General features: G+C 44.6%; 5 protein-coding genes across 7 annotated transcripts; 3 read left to right on the plus strand and 2 right to left on the minus strand.

Moving 5' to 3' along the window:
* Window positions 1–79: 79 nt before the first annotated feature.
* On the minus strand, window positions 80–5,850 carry LOC148175956 (chromatin assembly factor 1 subunit A-B-like). Of its 2 annotated transcripts, XM_088034802.1 has the most exons (3): window positions 5,643–5,850; window positions 5,142–5,275; window positions 80–1,681 (listed from the first exon to the last, which is right to left on the minus strand). In XM_088034802.1, the coding sequence occupies exons 1-3, from the start codon at window positions 5,760–5,762 to the stop codon at window positions 103–105; spliced, it is 1,833 nt and encodes a 610-aa protein (XP_087890928.1). In that variant the 5' UTR covers window positions 5,763–5,850; the 3' UTR covers window positions 80–102. The 2 variants fall into 2 exon arrangements, with proteins under 2 accessions (XP_087890928.1, XP_087890929.1); XM_088034803.1 differs by lacking the exons at window positions 5,142–5,275; window positions 5,643–5,850 and adding an exon at window positions 1,962–2,348.
* A 458-nt stretch (window positions 5,851–6,308) lies between these two features.
* GCS1 (mannosyl-oligosaccharide glucosidase) lies at window positions 6,309–9,244 on the plus strand. The gene is made up of 5 exons (XM_088034480.1): window positions 6,309–6,761; window positions 6,808–7,143; window positions 7,188–7,526; window positions 7,576–7,766; window positions 7,816–9,244. The coding sequence occupies exons 1-5, from the start codon at window positions 6,531–6,533 to the stop codon at window positions 9,191–9,193; spliced, it is 2,475 nt and encodes an 824-aa protein (XP_087890606.1). The 5' UTR covers window positions 6,309–6,530; the 3' UTR covers window positions 9,194–9,244.
* A 61-nt stretch (window positions 9,245–9,305) lies between these two features.
* On the plus strand, window positions 9,306–12,505 carry Mms19 (MMS19 nucleotide excision repair protein). 2 transcript variants are annotated; one of them, XM_088033838.1, is made up of 8 exons: window positions 9,306–9,465; window positions 9,511–9,713; window positions 9,758–9,938; window positions 9,987–10,192; window positions 10,237–11,718; window positions 11,758–12,006; window positions 12,055–12,225; window positions 12,272–12,505. In XM_088033838.1, exons 1-8 carry the CDS (start codon window positions 9,375–9,377, stop codon window positions 12,458–12,460), a joined length of 2,772 nt encoding a protein of 923 aa, XP_087889964.1. In that variant the 5' UTR covers window positions 9,306–9,374; the 3' UTR covers window positions 12,461–12,505. The 2 variants fall into 2 exon arrangements, with proteins under 2 accessions (XP_087889964.1, XP_087889963.1); XM_088033837.1 differs by having other exon boundaries at window positions 9,758–10,192.
* Window positions 12,499–13,642, plus strand: AIMP1 (aaRS-interacting multifunctional protein 1). Its single transcript, XM_088033841.1, has 4 exons — window positions 12,499–12,590; window positions 12,648–12,744; window positions 12,793–13,281; window positions 13,326–13,642. Exons 2-4 carry the CDS (start codon window positions 12,673–12,675, stop codon window positions 13,611–13,613), a joined length of 849 nt encoding a protein of 282 aa, XP_087889967.1. The 5' UTR covers window positions 12,499–12,590; window positions 12,648–12,672; the 3' UTR covers window positions 13,614–13,642.
* Window positions 13,643–13,756: 114 nt separating this feature from the next.
* On the minus strand, window positions 13,757–16,107 carry PRAS40 (Proline-rich Akt substrate 40 kDa). Its single transcript, XM_088033839.1, has 6 exons — window positions 15,892–16,107; window positions 15,631–15,804; window positions 15,473–15,581; window positions 15,245–15,419; window positions 14,585–14,720; window positions 13,757–14,534 (listed from the first exon to the last, which is right to left on the minus strand). Exons 1-6 carry the CDS (start codon window positions 16,003–16,005, stop codon window positions 14,136–14,138), a joined length of 1,107 nt encoding a protein of 368 aa, XP_087889965.1. The 5' UTR covers window positions 16,006–16,107; the 3' UTR covers window positions 13,757–14,135.
* Between the last annotated feature and the right edge of the window lie 43 nt (window positions 16,108–16,150).

Here is a 16,150-nt window from a genome sequence, read left to right on the forward strand (position 1 = left end):
GGCTACTGTAACGCGAAAAGAAGAATAATCCAAGAACCGAAGGGGGTCAGGCGCGAGGACCACAAAGAAAAACACGAAATTTCTACAAAAACTTTAATGAAATTATTCCAAACTATATTTCTTCTTCACGTCGTCTTCGAGACACCAACAGAACTTGTTAAAAAGAGGACCTTCCTCCGGGCACTTCTTCCATTGAGCGTACTGTTTCAAGCATCGCTTGAGGTACGCCTTCGATACTTCCACCACGTGCCCTTTGCTCTTCAGATAGTTCATAAACTCCTCCACCACAACAGCTTTCTTGTTAACATTCCCATTGATTATCTTCAAGAAAGTCGGTACTAACTCCTGTTGCAACTCCTTGGTCTTTCGCATGGAGGTAATAGCAACAAAGTCTTTGCGTCTGTTGATTATGACCTGGCCGTTGGTGATCATCGCCAACGGCCGCAAATGTCGATCAATAGCTTCGTCCACGTTACCACCATCTTTGTTGTACCATATACACCCAATGGACCGTGCCTTCATCTTGTTGATCTTCGCCTGCATGTCTTCATCGAACTCGTCTTTGAGTAGTTTCAACTTCAACTTGTGCGACTCTGGTGAGAGTTTCGACAATTCTTCGTCATCGACTTCGTCATCACTGAGATGACCATGCGGGACGAAGAACTCGTTATCAACTTCGTAGTCGTCATTCTCCACTTCATTCTCTTTGTCTTCATCGTCGGAGCCGTTCAACGACTCTCCTTGTTCTTCCTCCTCCCAGTCATCATCTGAGTCGACATCGTAATCGAAGACTTTGTCTTGAGCGAAAGGTCTTCGCGGATTGACGTTTCTGCTTGTTTTTCTCCAAGTGCCGTAGTATGCTGGTCTTTTATTTTCGTGGAATTTCAAGAATTTGACTCGCATCTTCGTTAGTTTTTGCTTGTCTTCGCAGATGCTCTCGCCGAAATCTTCTTCAACGATGACGACATCGTCGTCGGCGTCATAAGGCCACGTTTTCCCGCACCTCCTTGGGTGCCTTCCTTTGATTTCAGTCAAGTAAGTGGCTTGAGTGGTACCCAAACTCTCAGTGAGATTCGTTTTTTCGTCTTCTGTCATCTCCGGGCGCCGCGGAGGCGCCAAGCGCATGTCAGATTTGACTTCAAAGGGCATAAATAGCCCTTTTTCTTCAAACCGCACTTCAGTTTTCCCCTCTTTCGCTACGAAAAAGTTAACAAAAGCTTGAGCCGCCTTTTGTTTCTGTTCCTCGATTTTTTGTTTCTCGCGACTTTTTTCTTCCAGTTCTTGTTGCTTTTTGAGCTTCTCGAGTTCGCGCTCTTTGCGCTTGGCTTCCTCGCGCTCTTCTTTTTCCTTACGTTTCGCCTCTTTCTCCTCGCGTTTCTTTTTGATTTGTTCTTCTTTCATTTCGCGCTCTTTCGTTTTTAGCGCCTTCATCTTGTCTTTCTCCTCCTGTTTCTTATCTTTCTCTTCTTGTTTCTTACGTTCGCGCTCTTCGCGCTCAAGACGCTTCTGTTCGCGCTTCTTCTCCGATTCGAGCTTCTTTTGTACCTGTTTGGGGCTGAGCGTTTTTTTAGGGGTGATCTCGAGTTTGTCTTTCATCGTTTTTTTATCAGTTTCTTGTGATTTTGAGGTGCCCACACTTTCAGGTTCTTCGAGTTTGGGTGGTGGGCTGATTGGTTCCTCACTGGAAAAAATATTCTCATGAGAGATGCGAGTTTCCAGGTTAATTTGTAGGTCATCAGCGCCACCAGACCAAAATATCGCAACCTTGAACAGACTCAGAAGACATGGATGGTCGAAAAGTGGAGGGTCCTCGCGCCGTTTCGTAAAATCTTAAGCACTACACACCACCGAAGTACCTACCTGGGGTTACATTTCGGTCTTAGGTTGGTGACAACCTACTCACGGGTTAGATACCGGAGAAAACAAAAGAAATAAAAGGGGCGCAGGGTTGAGAAACGTACTTTTCGTGGTACATGTTGCACTTGGGGATCCAAGTGGCCATAGCAACGTACAGCACTGGGGGTTCCCGCGTTTCCATGGTCATCCTGGAAAAATCCTGCAGGATACCATCACTCAAGTCGTAATGTACCGCGAACGACATCCTAGTTGCCATCACTAAATCAATCACAGCGCACGATCCATCTTTGGTAAAAATTCGGTGCTAGTAGTACCAACCTTGCCACATTTTTTTTTGGTACAATTTCGACCCTAACACGTCCGTAAAAGGTATTATAAGAAAAAAAAAACACTAGAGGTGAAAATTTTAAGCGGGCGACCTTCGTGCGCATTCAGGGCAAGGTTAGACTCTTACTGCTGCACAAGATGGTTGTAAATTTGTAGAAGGTCGATATGAGCACGCAATATACCATATTTGGGCGAATATGGAGACGCAGCTTCCATGGACATAAAAGGTCACGAAAAAAAATTCAAACAGACGCTAACACTTCCGAAAAGCAACGCACTCCGCTCACTACGAATTGAAAAATGATACTGAAACGGGAATACTGATCAAGACTCCTCTGGTTTAGAGTGGTGGAGGAAACCGTCCCACCAGTGAAAGTACCCAAGAAGTCCCATACATCACACGTGCGAGAGGAAGCCGCAAAATCGCGAAAATTCATTGGGAAATTCTACGGTTAAGACGCCCACAATGCCGCAACTTTACGGCCCAATTGGTGCCGGTAATTGGGCCGCTTTCAAAAATTAAAATTACATTAAATGCCTGCATGAACATGGCAATAACACCGACCGTTAGCATAATTAACATTCATCAGATTTACTAAATTTTTGAATCGATTAGGAGGGAATTTCACGCTCTGGATCGGTGGAAATGGGAATTTTACTGGAAACTGAGTCAGAACGGACGCAATAAATGATTTGTGGCAGAGGTCGGTGATCTCGAATATTTGTTTTGCGCCAAATATGGACAATAGTGGGCCAAATTGACGAAATTATGAACATTAGGTCGACGGATCTTTTGAAATTTCAAACGAAGAAACTGAGTTTTAAAAAAAAATCCGCCTTCAAAATTCGTTAAAATAGAAAAACCCTGAGACACCCAGACGACTCCACCTCACATAAATAAGCAAATCATAACTCTCGGAAACAATGAGAAACTAATTTACATCTTTTTCAATAAACCGCATTTATTTTCGCCTCATGAACTCTCTCGTCAACAAACCAAAAACATTGACCCAATTCCCCGAAACCGAAAATTTATCGAACGCGTCCTATTAATCCAAAACTCAAAAAATCTCCGTCCAAAGCGGCCAAGAGGCGAAAACCAGGAATTAGAATTGATATTTACTCAAATCTATATTTAAATATCTCTAGAAAATTAGTCGCAGTGAGATTTTTGTATGCGGAATGTGACGAAGGCGACGATATTTTTTAAGAGTGCCAGAAATAAAGTATGAAACATTTGCCAAGGACTATTTACGGTTGATCCACTTGCTAAAAATTAAATTGATCGAGCGGAGCGTATTGGGAAAAAGTCGTGTACACAACTTTCTTTGTTCGCTTTTTAATTCCCGTTCGAACAATGATTAATAATTTCCCGTCCTTCGTCGAAACCCAGCCGTCTTGATGTAGGCGTAGTGCATCGTCCATGAGGCGCAACGACCCAAACCAAGCAAGGACGTTGCAGAGAAAAACGAGAAAAAACGGTACCCACCTCGCCAGGGGCGTGGGCTTGAGGGGGCGACGAACGGCTCTTCCATATAGGGCCGCAGTTCCGAAAAACACACTTTCGGTAAATTTATGGAATCAATGACAGCAGTTCCGAGGCTAGTTTTTTTTAATTTACAGCTTCTGGTGCAAATATAGGGCTCTAGAGGCCTCTCTTGTCCCCGAGTCGTTGACACTGTCAATGAAACGTCACCGATATTTCACTCAAATTCGCAACATATGTTTCTAACGGTACAAATACCGATGAGGTCCGTAATCTCCAGCAGTGACTTGTTAATTTTTTCGCGCATTCCTCCACCCACGCCCTCATTTTTGCCCACTAGATCATCCCTTTACATCAAAAACTCGCGTGACCGTGGCATTTGGCGGCTTGACCTTGCCACTTCCTCCTGTAATACATCACGAAAGTTGGAAGCGACGATTTATCGACTCCTTGAGCGAACGTTCTTGTATGAATTAAATGTAGAACTCGCTCGTTTCGGAAACTTTCCATCCTTGGTGCAATTATCCAAGAAACGTTTGCTTTTCTCATAGAGGTGTATTCACCGGCAGCCTACTTTCGGTTTGGCAACAACATATTTTTAGTTTTATTTACACTTGGGTACTAAATACGCCACGTGAGTCAACGTTCGGTTTAGAGCGGTAACAAGTCCATAAGTGGCGGTGCCAAAATTGGTTTTAAATAGACAAGTTCGGATTGCGGTAAATCTGATGGGATTAAAGATCGCGATAAATGAGGCCCGTCAAAGTTGCGAAAATACTTCTCCTACGTGATGCCACAAAGATGTGGGCCGGAAATCAAAAATAGACTTGACACCTGGACAAAAACCTAGACAATATTCCTAGGCCAAAAAGACCAAAAACCTAGCACAACCGCGAGAGTTAAAACCTCAAATTCAAAGGTTACAGAAAATAGAAATGACAACCTAAAGCCTAAAACACCCAAACCTAACACCTAATCCCCAGATTTTGGAAAGGTTTAAACCCCTAGAATCCGCAGGCTTCAATAAACAGCTATACAGAGCTACCAACAGATTTCGTCTTCCAAAGCCTGCTGTTTTTAATGGGTCCAAAAACCAAGTCTAGTATGCTTTGCAAAAGTTGATAAGCCTACTTGACTGTTTTTGTTAACACCTGTTATTAGTAATGTCACCTAAACAATTGATGGAATTTCGATAACAACAAGTGGCTACCACCAATCAGTTAATTACACGTAAATTAAGCGACGATAACGCGAATGAATAATCGTTTGATCGGAAAAAATTCCAAGTGCTCACTAGCGACACCTGTGATTCAAGACGTGTACTTTGGAATTACCCCATGAATATCATGAATGATTTGAATCACAGCTCGTTTTGTGAGAAATTTTTTTTCAAGTGGTCTAGCGCCTTAATGTCAATACAAATTACAGGTTTCTATAATTAATTTGGGTACTTAAAAAAAACTTAACCAACCTGACGGATCTTTTGTGAGCTGGACTATCAACATTATCGATTTTCCTTCTTTTTGGCTCGCGATCTCTGTCGTGGGAATGTGACCTGGACCTGGATCTGGACCGGGAATGGTGTCTTCTCCTGGAGCGCGGCATCTGGAAAAACGTTTTGTAATTGTGTCTACAAGCATCCACACACTTTATAATTGTCGCCCCAATGATCATAATCTTCTAATTTATTGAAAAAGCCAAACATTTTGCCCCAAAACTGAGAAATTTAAACCAAAACTTGTCCTGAAGATGACGATGGAGTGAGATTAACTAAATAAAAAAATTGACGTTTTTGACACCCGTGGTAACTCGATTTTGCTCTTTTCCTCAAATTTCCGTAATTTGTTGTGTGGTTAATTTCTAACAGTACCGCCGCCATTTTTGTGAAAATGGCGCCACATCCACCTGGCCACTCGATGAATACGTGCCCCATTTACCAAATCCGGGATTCTTAACGTAGATGGCTACTTACTACGGGATACTTGAAGTGGTTGAATTTATGCCAAAGCAGATTCGAAAACTGTGTAACACAATTCCAAGTTCGCTGTGCAGAACCTTGAAATAGCTGTGCGGCCAACGAGAAGCCAAACATCGATCCAACCTATTGGCTGGAGAGAGAAGTCGTTGACTTGTTCTTTTTATTTTAAAATCATGAGAGAAAAACTCTCGGCAGACGCGCAAACTTGCTTCAACTTCTGGACGAGGGGTGGAACATGGAGGTTTTACGCACAACACCACTGAAATTACAACAAAAACACACGAAAAACGGGCTAAATTGCGCGGGGACCAAACGCCACAAATGTCGCTTGCGACGGGGATCTGCTTTACCGACCGAGACCCGTCAAACGTGACCGAGATAAAAAATGTTTATTTCAGTTGTAAAAAAACGAAATTGCGGTTCCTCACCTTTGCAATGCAGCATAAATGAGTTTAGGAACAAAATATAGTTAAATTATTACTAAATTGATTTTTTAAAGGCAAAAAACATGAGTGCAGGATACAGAGAGCTACCCTACCGACACGACACAATGTGAGATTGTATTGCTGGTTGCCTACATAAAAACCGATAAAACTGCCCCAAATCTCAAAAAAAAAACATAAAACTGACTAAAATAGACCCAAAATTGCCCCACGAGCCTTTGCAGATATTTTCTCCACTGCTATCTTTAAATTTATCTTATCTAGAAATTTTGACAGATGACAGAATGTCAATAAAAGAAATAGCCAGAAAACGATAAATTACGTGTCCCAACGAACAGGAAACGTGGAATTTAGACTGAGAAATGCGCGTGTAATCATCTGAAGCCCCCGTTTTGATTATCACCGCATTGGGTGAAATTTTAGGATTCTAACCTCAAAAATGGCCCGGCAGCGCAGGACCCAAGGCTCCGGGGACCCGAAACAAGACAAAGGTACCAACAGCAGTAGCAGCAACGGAAGCAATTCTACCAACAACAAGGCAATGAAAACCATAAGTCTTTTATCATACTGGAAACAAATAATCGGATGTATCGTCCTGGGAATTGCGGTGACTTTGGGGTACATGGGGTACCTGGAGACGCGTGTGAACACCCCGTTTGATGACAAAAAGGTTGCCCCATTTTTTGTTGTTTTCAGTGAATAACTATCAATTTTAGATGGTGGCGCGCAGCGGTTTGGAAGTCCCCGAGCAGTTTTGGGGCTCCTACAGACCCGGACTGTACTTTGGGTTGAAGACGAGAGACCCCACGTCTCTCGTGACTGGTTTAATGTGGTACTTTCCTAAGAGACTACGCCCTGGGGGCGACGGGATCCGCCACTGGTGCGAACAAGGCGACGGGTTGGAGAAGTACGGGTGGCTCCAGCACGATGGGGCTTCTTTCGGGGTCCAACAAATTATCGATGGGGCTCTTGTTATCAACACTTCGTTTGTTAAGAGATTGGGGGGGTCGCATGGGGGCGACTGGACGGCTAGAATTGCCGTGGACTTCAAAGTATTCTTTCATTATATTTGACTTGAGCTCATGACTGTTTTTAGGGTAACTTAAAGAGCCAGAAGGTTCCTGATGAAGAGATTTCTTTAGTTTGGTACACTGCTCTGGATGAAGAGACCAAAGGGTACATTTCTTTGACCAACTCCGCCACGAAGTTGACGGGGATCAAAGGGGAGACTTCGGGTTTGGGGGAGTTTACGATGAAACTAACGAATCATTCAGGGGGCGTTTTGCATGAGTCGTTTTTGAGTACTGTGGCCCCAGGGCTGCACTTGTTGAAGGAGACGGTGGTGGCGTCTTTGAGGCTGGCGCAGGACAAACCGACAGCCCCCAGAAGAATCGTTTTAGCCGGAGAACTACTCCCGGAAGCAGGAATTGGAAAGGTACCCCACTCTCTATTTTTGACTCATTGCAACTTCCTTCTTGTCTCAGACAGAGCCGAACTTCATCGCCATCCAGCTTACGGGTAAAGTTCCCTTCACAGTCGACGTGGTCTTCGAATCTGGAAGTTTCGGGACTCGTCAAGACACTTTAGTGGGGGACACATATTCGAAAGCCCTGTCCTGGCATCAAGTCCGCTTCACGCAGCGATTTGAAGACACATTCGGGCTTAAAAAGCGAGGGTTGGTACTCATCCCCCTAAAACACAAACCCCATAAAGTGTGTTTGCAGATACGGCCTTAGGGAAATATCCTTCGCGCAGGCAGCCCTCAGCAACATGGTCGGCGGCATCGGTTACTTCTTCGGCACTTCAAAAGTCCAAAGTTTTTACACAAAAGAGCCAGTTCATTACTGGCGCGCCCCCTTGTACACCGCAGTCCCATCACGAAGTTTCTTCCCGCGCGGGTTCCTCTGGGACGAGGGCTTCCATGGATTCTTGATCGGCACGTGGGATATCGACCTTGAACTGGACATTATCAGTCATTGGTTCGATTTAATGAACGTCGAGGGGTGGATCCCCCGAGAACAAATCCTGGGCGTGGAAGCTTTGGCGAAAATACCCGAAGAGTTTGTCGTGCAGCGGAACACCAACGCGAATCCACCGACTTTCTTCCTAACTTTACAGTACATTTTGAGGAAATACTACGACCAGTTGACAGAAAGTCGCTTAGCGACGCTGGAACGCCTGTATCCCCGCCTCCAGGCGTGGTTTGCCTGGTTCAACACCACCCAGAAAGGCTCAGGAGTGGGTACATACCGGTGGCGTGGGCGTGACCCATTCACGAACCGCGAATTGAATCCAAAAACGCTCACGTCGGGATTGGACGATTATCCTCGCTCCTCCCATCCAACCGAGAGCGAGTACCACGTGGATTTGTACTGTTGGATCGCGATAGCCGCGGATACGTTGGCGAAGTTGGCCACGTTACTCGACCGTGATGGGTTTAAGTACGAACAAACAGCTGAATATCTAAAAGACAATCTCAACTTGGACAATCTCCATTGGTCGAATTACGCGTCGCGGTACGCGGACTACGGCTATCACACTGATTCTGTCAAGCTGAAACGGCCGAAACCTCTTCCAAGGTCGCAGACGCAAAACATGGAGATGATTCGAGTGACTTTGAAGAATCCCGAGTACCGATTGGTGGACTCGATGTTTGGCTACGTCAGTTTATTCCCCTTTTTGTTACAAATCGTAGATCCAGACTCGTTGAAATTGGGCCAGATTCTAGACGACTTAAGAAATCCAGAGCTGCTCTGGACCAACTACGGATTGCGATCTTTATCGAAGAACTCTCCACTTTACATGAAGCGGAATACCGAGCACGATCCGCCATATTGGCGCGGTCAGATCTGGATCAATATCAACTTCTTAGCAGTGAGAGCTTTGCATTACTATGCCAACACGGACGGGCCGTACAAAGAAAAGTCCGAGAAATTGTACCAGGAGCTAAGAGCCAACGTTATTGCGAACGTGATGGCGCAGTACTACAAAACTGGGTACTTATGGGAGCAATACAACGACGAGACGGGCGAAGGAAGCGGCTGCAGGCCCTTTACCGGGTGGACAGGACTGGTTGTGATGATGATGGGCGAACAATACTGATTTGCGTCAATTACTTGTTATTTTATCTCTAATAAAAAATCGGAGTACGGTCCTGTCGTTTTTTGTAATTCACAATTTCCACGCCACTTCTGATTGGTACAACTTTAGTGGAATTTGAACTGTCATCTGTAGCATGACAAAAGTGAGGTTATCTTAATAGTTTTCAAGAAATCTTTTTAAAATGGACACGATTGGAGATATAATCGAACAAATCAAGCAACTCTCGTACAAAGACGTCGAATTCCACAAGAAGTGCGCCCAGTTATCGAATCGTAAGGTAAAAACTCGCGCTGTCAAAACATAACCTCACTTTTCAGAGATAAAAACTGGAGGTTTTACTATTGCGACGCTGGTGGAGGAACTGGGGCCCCTTTTGGTTGACACAGTAACCAATAACCGCGAATTGGGGACGTGGGTGCTCACCCAGGTCCTGGAAGAGTTGCCCCAAAACCATTTAGATGAGAAACAGCTCCAATTTATTTGCGCTTTTTACGCCGACAGATTCAAAGATCAGCACCAGGTGAGAGTGGTTTTGATTAGAAACAGATTAAAGGTTAATTTTAGGTAATTCCGGCAGTTCTGGGGGGAGTTTTGGCTGTGAGCAAATTCGCACATCTCCCTGAGGGGGCTGCCAGTCAGATTTTGAAGGCGCTTTTTGATAATGTGCCCTGCCAGCAACAACAGGAGCAGGATAGATTTAGCATTTATCTGATTTTTGACGTTTTTTTGGAAAAATGCCCTTCTGGTAAAAAACGCGAATTTTACATGAGCCCCCATTGTCTTTTTTTTATAGAATTGTGTAAAATGGAGTACGACTTCGTTTACGGCGTCATTTCCGCAGTCGATGGCGAGAGAAACCCAAAAAACCTGCTATTCTTATTCCAGTGGTTCCCAAAATTTCTCAAAACCGTGACTTTGGGGCATTTATCAGAAGAAGCGTTTGAAGTCCTCGCATGTTATTTTCCCGTCGACTTTAAAGCGCCGACGCAGGATCCCAATGTACGTCCAAAAAACCAACTCCTCAAACTCACTCTAAATTCTAGGGTATCACCAGAGAGAAGTTAGCCACATCTTTAGCCCCCTGCCTCACAGCGCTCCCTCAGTTCGCAGAATTCTGTTTTCCTCTAGCGTTAGAAAAACTCGACTCCTCCCTGGAAATCGCAAAATTAGACTCGTTGAAGCTCTTAGAACTGGGAAGTCTAACGTTTGAGGGCGAGGCTTTTTTTCGCCACGCCCCTTCGATATGGGCGCAAATTCAAAAAGAAGTGTTTAGTCATCCAAATTCGCCATTAGAAGAGGCTGCTCTTACTACTCTGACCGCCATCTTGAAAAAAATGGCGGACGATCCCAACTACAAGGCGACTCTGAAAGATCTCTGCGATACACTCAAAGGCAACTTGATTCCAGACTCTAAGCTTTTTGAGTCGTCGTCTAAACTTCTACTAAGTGTGGCGGCGGCGTCGCCAACCGCCTCCGAGCAAATAACTAGAGAAATTGTCCCAATTCTAGTCAACACGTTTAATATTACGATGACGGCGGTCCATAAAGCGGCGGTTTTGAAAATTTTAGTCGCCTTTTTCATTCGTTATGTTGGCTACCATGACGAGATCAGCTCGGATTTGGCGCATGTTCCTGTTCTGTGTCTCAAAGCGTCACGTGACGAAAACCACCAATTGGGAGGCGTTGGATTTGAAGGATTGACACACCTCTGTCGGTTTCTGACCAATGACGTTCGAGCTTCTCTTTATGACAGTCTGAGGAGTATGATTTTGAGCCCTTCCTACGAAATTAGACTGCCGATGCTTGATTGTTTCGAAGCGCTCGCGTTAAATTTTTCCGCCGAAGTCAAGGAGCGCTTGATTCTTGACACTGAATTAACACACGATGACAGTCTGAGGAGTTATTTCAATGCCTTGAATGTCATAGCCGCCCAAGACAACTTCACCGAGGTCGTTATAGATACAGTTCTGAGGTACTTAAGTAGTGACCTTGACTTAAGTCGGGTTGCCATACAGACTTTGACACGAATAACTGAGAAGGAAAATGATGGAATTCAGACTGTTTTGTTAAGAAAAAATACAGTGAAGCGTCTGATTGAGTGGGCTCAAACCCACGAAGATAACCTAGACGTGGAAACCATGGTTGGTATCGCTTTGGTTCTAAAAACAATAATTGGGAGAGAATCAAGTGAGCGCCAAAAGGAGATTATTCTAAATTTTTCAACAGACTTGGCCACTCCTCGTCGTGTTTTTGTGATTGATGGCCTTCTGTGCCGCCTACGACCAAACGTCGACTTTAACTATAAAATTCTAAACGACTTGACACGTGTAGTGGGCGGAGCAACCGGACTTGTCAAAACCACAGCCGCGCAGCTATTGGGTAACATCCTAAACAAGTGTCACGTGGAAGCCACGCTATTGGCTTATTTAAGTCAGTTCAAGGAGGTGGACTTGGAGTTGTTATCATGGATTGTTAAGGCGTTAGTTATGAGAAATCACCCGTTAGCTAATGATTGGACGGAGAAAGTAAGTTGGCGTGGAACTAAAATTTTCACTTTTTTCTAGTTATTGGCACTTTTAGAGAGTGATGAAAAGGCAGCGCCGTGTTTCCGTGTTATTATTAACGACAATTTTGAGTCTTTGAGCACAAAAAGTCACTGTGTTAGGACTGTACTGTATCAGCAGAAGTTTTTTACTGTTGTTACCAACAAACTGTGTCTGAATTACAGACCTGAGTTGAAGTCGTACTTGGCGGCGTTAGGGTATTTGCTGGAGAGCGCCCCAAGACAGGTGGTGCTGTTACAATTCAAAAAAGTAATCTCCAACAATTTTTTTTCTGATTTTACACTTCATTTTATTTAGATTTCTAAACTTGTGGTTCTCTGTTTGGATGAATGCGAAGAGCCCGAGATCCTCTTCGTCATTCTACGAATAATTAAAGACTTTATCGTTAACCAGGAGAAGTGTATAGAAGAACAACTGTCCGACTTTTTGACGCGCTTTTTGGAACTGGCAACTTTCGAAAAGTCCATGGTTAGTCTTCCTCAACCTCTTATTGGTGTTAATTGTCTTGTTACAGAAAGTTCGAGTACTGGCCGTGCAGTGTCTTGAAGCCTGCACGTCGGCATTCCCAGTGTACAAACTTCTAGTTCATAAACAACAAGTTTTGTCGGTCTTAGGTAAGGCCATTGATGACAAAAAACGGATTGTTAGACAAGAAGCCGTGGAGGCTCGCTCGTCGTGGTTTCTTCTAGACGCCCCCGTGTAACATTTTGTTAAGTTTTTAATTTTTAATAAAATATTGTGTAAAGTACCCTTTAGACTTTCTCTACGCGGGGCTTTACCTCTCAACTCTGTCAATGTGTCAATGTCAAAGTGACAGGTGTCAAAACTTTGAGGTTAGTAAAAATGACGGTTTCGATGTCTTTTTTTCACCCTGGGGCCGCTTTTTTCAGACTTTTCGCCCGGAACTTTTTGAAGATGTCATCAATTGATCGAATTAAGCAGAACGCGGAGTCCGCCAAGCAAACGATTCAAGTGTTGAAAAATGAGGTTAGATTGCTCCGGTGCCCCAAAACGTGCTTATTTCATTGATTTTAGTTGAGCTTTTTGAATAGTGAGTATAACCACCTTCTCGCGAAAGAGTTGCGGGAAGAGAACGCGCGACTTCTGCTCGCTGTGGAGGAGGCGAAGGCCCGTTTGGTGCAATTGGAGGTTAAGAATGGAATTAAACAGATTCCGGTCCCCAATCAGAAAGTCGTCGCTTCGGTAGTGAAAGAGGAGCCCCCGGAGACTCCCGTGGTCAAACAAGAGAAGCCCGCGAAAGAAGCCAAGCCTAAAAAAGAAAAGAAAGCAAAGGAAGCCCCACCTTCGAGGGAGCCCCCTGTGGATATCGGCCGACTCGACCTCCGCATCGCGAAAGTCGAAGATGTGCAAAGACACCCCGACGCCGACTCTCTTTACGTCTTGAAGATCAACTGTGGGGAAGACAAGCCAAGAACTGTCTGCTCTGGTTTGGTGAAGCACGTCCCCATTGAAGAGCTCCGAGACCGCGTAGTTATGCTCTTGTGCAATCTCAAACCAGTCAAAGTAAGTTGTTTTCGTCGTTTTCAGGGGCTTATTTTGGGTTGTAGATGCGCGGGATAACTTCAGAGGCGATGGTGATGTGCGCCAGTAGCGAAAAAGGGGTTGAAGTGCTGATCCCACCCCCGGGGTGCGTCCCTGGTGAACATGTACACTGTGAGGGGTACACGCGACAACCGGACACTGTTATGAACCCCAAAAAGAAGATATTTGAGACGGTGGCGCCGGATTTGCACACTGATGGCGATCTGAGGGCTTGTTACAAGGGGGTGCCTTTGATGGTGCCCCAGAAGGGGGCTGTGTTGGCTAAGAGTCTCGCGAATGTTCCTGTGAAGTAAAAGGTGTAATAAAATAGTCGTGTTTATAACTTTTCGTTCTTTATTAGTGTAAATGTAGCGGACCGCGGACTAAATCACTTCACTCTTGTCATCCCCTGCTTGATTGACTGTTGACCAAAAGGTTAATAAAGTGGTGGCGTTGGTAACTTTTCGTACTTTATTTTCACAATTTAAAAATAACTTACAAACTATGAAATTGTACACTTAGTTTCTTTCGTAAACTCAAGAGCGATGGCAATTGTTTCCTATACAAAGTAGAGTAAAAAACGCCTAAAATTAACAGATCATCGACGATATCGTCACAAACATAACTAAACTAAACCTCAGAAAAGTAGTCGAAATTCCTGCCGAGAAAGCCTCGCTTTAAAGCTGCCCAGTCACTTTTACTGGCCTCAAGGTACAAGTGCAGTCTGCTATATAGTTCCAGGAACTTTTGTACAAAAATAAATTCCAATCTCCGCCTCACAACCACAACGTGTCAAGCAACAAAACCCCTTAAACTTTAGGAAGAACTCTGGAAGATTAAATATAAGTGTATCTCGGTTTGGGTAGATCCCCGAAAACTGGATCTCCATGTACACTCCGCGCCAAAGCTTTAATACTGGCAGCTATGTCTGTACTCGGCTCCGCGCACGGGTCATCTTCAATATCCTCAAAGCTCCGCCTCGGTTGCAAGAACGCCGGGATGCTCATTGGCAGCGACTTGGCGATTGTCGCGTTGCCACTCCCACGTTTAGGGATTTTCACGCCTTCTTCACGCACAGTCTCATCCAAATCGCTCTCCTCCACCTCCGAACCCGTTCCGGAGTGAAAATCGTCCCCGCCTTCAAACTCAAACAACCCCTCGCAGTCTAGCGAGTTCACATGACCAATCGGACAGCTCTTCTGGCGCTTGGGGGTATGGCGTTGGGAGGGTTTCACCTAAAAGGAGGAGTTACAACAAGGGATTACGAAATCAACCAATCACTTACAACTTTCGGACTTGTGGACTTGACACTACCCGCTGCTAATGGCTCGTTCAGTCTGGAGGGCATTCCTTGGGGGTTGGACATTCCCGGGTTTGTACTAGCGGGTTTCACGTTGTTTGAGTTGCTGTTAAATATTACTCTGGAACGATTTAAATTTAGAAGCGATAACGATGTTTTATTAGAAACGAGATAAAATGCGTCAAAAGCGAGATTTCGGAGGCGGGGTTCATTTCCTTGGTCGGCGCCATGTTGGAGATAAAATGGCGGACAAACAAAAACAATTGATAAGCGAGCAATTAAAATAACGTGGGATGACGTAACGTGCAAAAAAAGCGAATAGTTTGTTTACGCGCTTTTTAACTGCTATTTTTAGTCGCGGCTATTTTAAATGTCAATTACATGCAAATGGGGCCTTGACGGGATTTTGTTTAACTGAATTTCCAGTAAACAAGTGACGGAATAATCAGGAAATAAAAATGAAAAAAATGACCGGTTGAGATTCCACTAGACTTGTGCCAAACCACCACGGCGACGTTCTTTTGTTAAGTTCGTTTACAAGTCGCGTGGGATTCGCAACCCGGCGCCTTCTAGATCTAGCGGTTTTCAGGTGAGGTGGCTATAAATAGCCGGAACTAAAAAAAGGCGCTCGCTCCCGTGGCTTACTTGGTTAGAATTTGTTGTTCCTTGAAAGTTTTCTCCCTTAGATCGCTCAATTTGTTGTATTCCGCATCGGTGAATTGTCTGATTCTCTGTTCTACCGCAGCCGCTTCAGTTTTGAGGGCTTCAGCGGCGATTTGTTTCAGCCCCCTTATGACATTCTCGACGTCGCTGGGGAGATCTACCAAAAACCCCCTTAGTACCAAAAATTGAGGTTACGTCGCCCCAACTTACAGGAATTGGCGATCAAGTTGTCGTCGATAATTTCGTCCGAATTGATGACGATTTTGTATGATTTCGAGAAATGGGGGCTCTTTTTCAACTTGTCTATTGAGTCCTTGGTCTGAAAAACGAGTGTTGATCGTTGGTGGGGCACAGTGTGGGCTACTTACAAACAGTTTGGAGTTGACGAGGATACAGGAAGCCCCTTTTTCTCGATGAACTGCATGCGAATGAACACCACAATTAATACAACAATGAACAACCCACGAGCCTACATTTCTAGTTTGAATCAACCCCGAATGAGCCTTATTAATATTAATCAATTTCTCAACTTGTCGCACATCCTGGAAAAAAACTTGTATAAATCTCTCACTCCACGAGAAAAAACAAAGTGAGCTCCGAACTGTCAAACCTTTTGTTCCCCGGCCTACCTCGAAAAACTTATCTTCCGATTCCTCTTCAGACAGCCCCAACGTTTCGGCCGTGACCTTCTGCAAGTCACCTTCAGTTTCGATCACAACGTTGAGACAATGGCACGACAACATTTTCAACAAATATTTACAAGGCTCCTGCGATTACGATACGCAAAAACAATCGCGAATCGCGATGGACAGCTGTTGGTGGGGACCAGCAGCCGGCTTTACCTCCCGGGAAACGCGAAAAAACGGGGATGAGACCGGGGGGACACCG

The sequence above is a fragment of the Gnatocerus cornutus genome, chromosome 4 (genome assembly GCF_029298725.1).
Source record: "Gnatocerus cornutus isolate USDA-ARS CGAHR chromosome 4, icGnaCorn1.1, whole genome shotgun sequence".
In the NCBI taxonomy this organism is placed as follows: domain Eukaryota; kingdom Metazoa; phylum Arthropoda; class Insecta; order Coleoptera; family Tenebrionidae; genus Gnatocerus; species Gnatocerus cornutus.

Bases quoted from the DNA above. Each gene is read 5' to 3' on its own strand.
- LOC148175956 (XM_088034802.1), bottom strand. From the start codon at position 5,762: ATGTTTGGCTTCTCGTTGGCCGCACAGCTATTTCAAGGTTCTGCACAG. The intron at 5,276-5,642 runs GTAAGTAGCCAT...ACGTTTTTCCAG, and splicing joins ACCACTTCAAGTATCCCGTA to ATGCCGCGCTCCAGGAGAAG. The intron at 1,682-5,141 runs GTTGGTTAAGTT...TATTTTTTCCAG, and splicing joins GCTCACAAAAGATCCGTCAG to TGAGGAACCAATCAGCCCAC.
- GCS1 (XM_088034480.1), top strand. From the start codon at position 6,531: ATGGCCCGGCAGCGCAGGACCCAAGGCTCCGGGGACCCGAAACAAGAC. The intron at 7,144-7,187 runs GTATTCTTTCAT...GACTGTTTTTAG, and splicing joins GAATTGCCGTGGACTTCAAA to GGTAACTTAAAGAGCCAGAA. The intron at 7,767-7,815 runs GTTGGTACTCAT...GTGTGTTTGCAG, and splicing joins TTCGGGCTTAAAAAGCGAGG to ATACGGCCTTAGGGAAATAT.
- Mms19 (XM_088033837.1), top strand. From the start codon at position 9,375: ATGGACACGATTGGAGATATAATCGAACAAATCAAGCAACTCTCGTAC. The intron at 11,719-11,757 runs GTAAGTTGGCGT...ACTTTTTTCTAG, and splicing joins CTAATGATTGGACGGAGAAA to TTATTGGCACTTTTAGAGAG. The intron at 12,007-12,054 runs GTAATCTCCAAC...CATTTTATTTAG, and splicing joins TGCTGTTACAATTCAAAAAA to ATTTCTAAACTTGTGGTTCT.
- AIMP1 (XM_088033841.1), top strand. From the start codon at position 12,673: ATGTCATCAATTGATCGAATTAAGCAGAACGCGGAGTCCGCCAAGCAA. The intron at 12,745-12,792 runs GTTAGATTGCTC...CATTGATTTTAG, and splicing joins TTCAAGTGTTGAAAAATGAG to TTGAGCTTTTTGAATAGTGA. The intron at 13,282-13,325 runs GTAAGTTGTTTT...TTTGGGTTGTAG, and splicing joins GCAATCTCAAACCAGTCAAA to ATGCGCGGGATAACTTCAGA.
- PRAS40 (XM_088033839.1), bottom strand. From the start codon at position 16,005: ATGTTGTCGTGCCATTGTCTCAACGTTGTGATCGAAACTGAAGGTGAC. The intron at 15,582-15,630 runs GTAAGTAGCCCA...CTCGTTTTTCAG, and splicing joins TCGTCAACTCCAAACTGTTT to ACCAAGGACTCAATAGACAA. The intron at 15,420-15,472 runs GTAAGTTGGGGC...GGTTTTTGGTAG, and splicing joins CAACTTGATCGCCAATTCCT to ATCTCCCCAGCGACGTCGAG.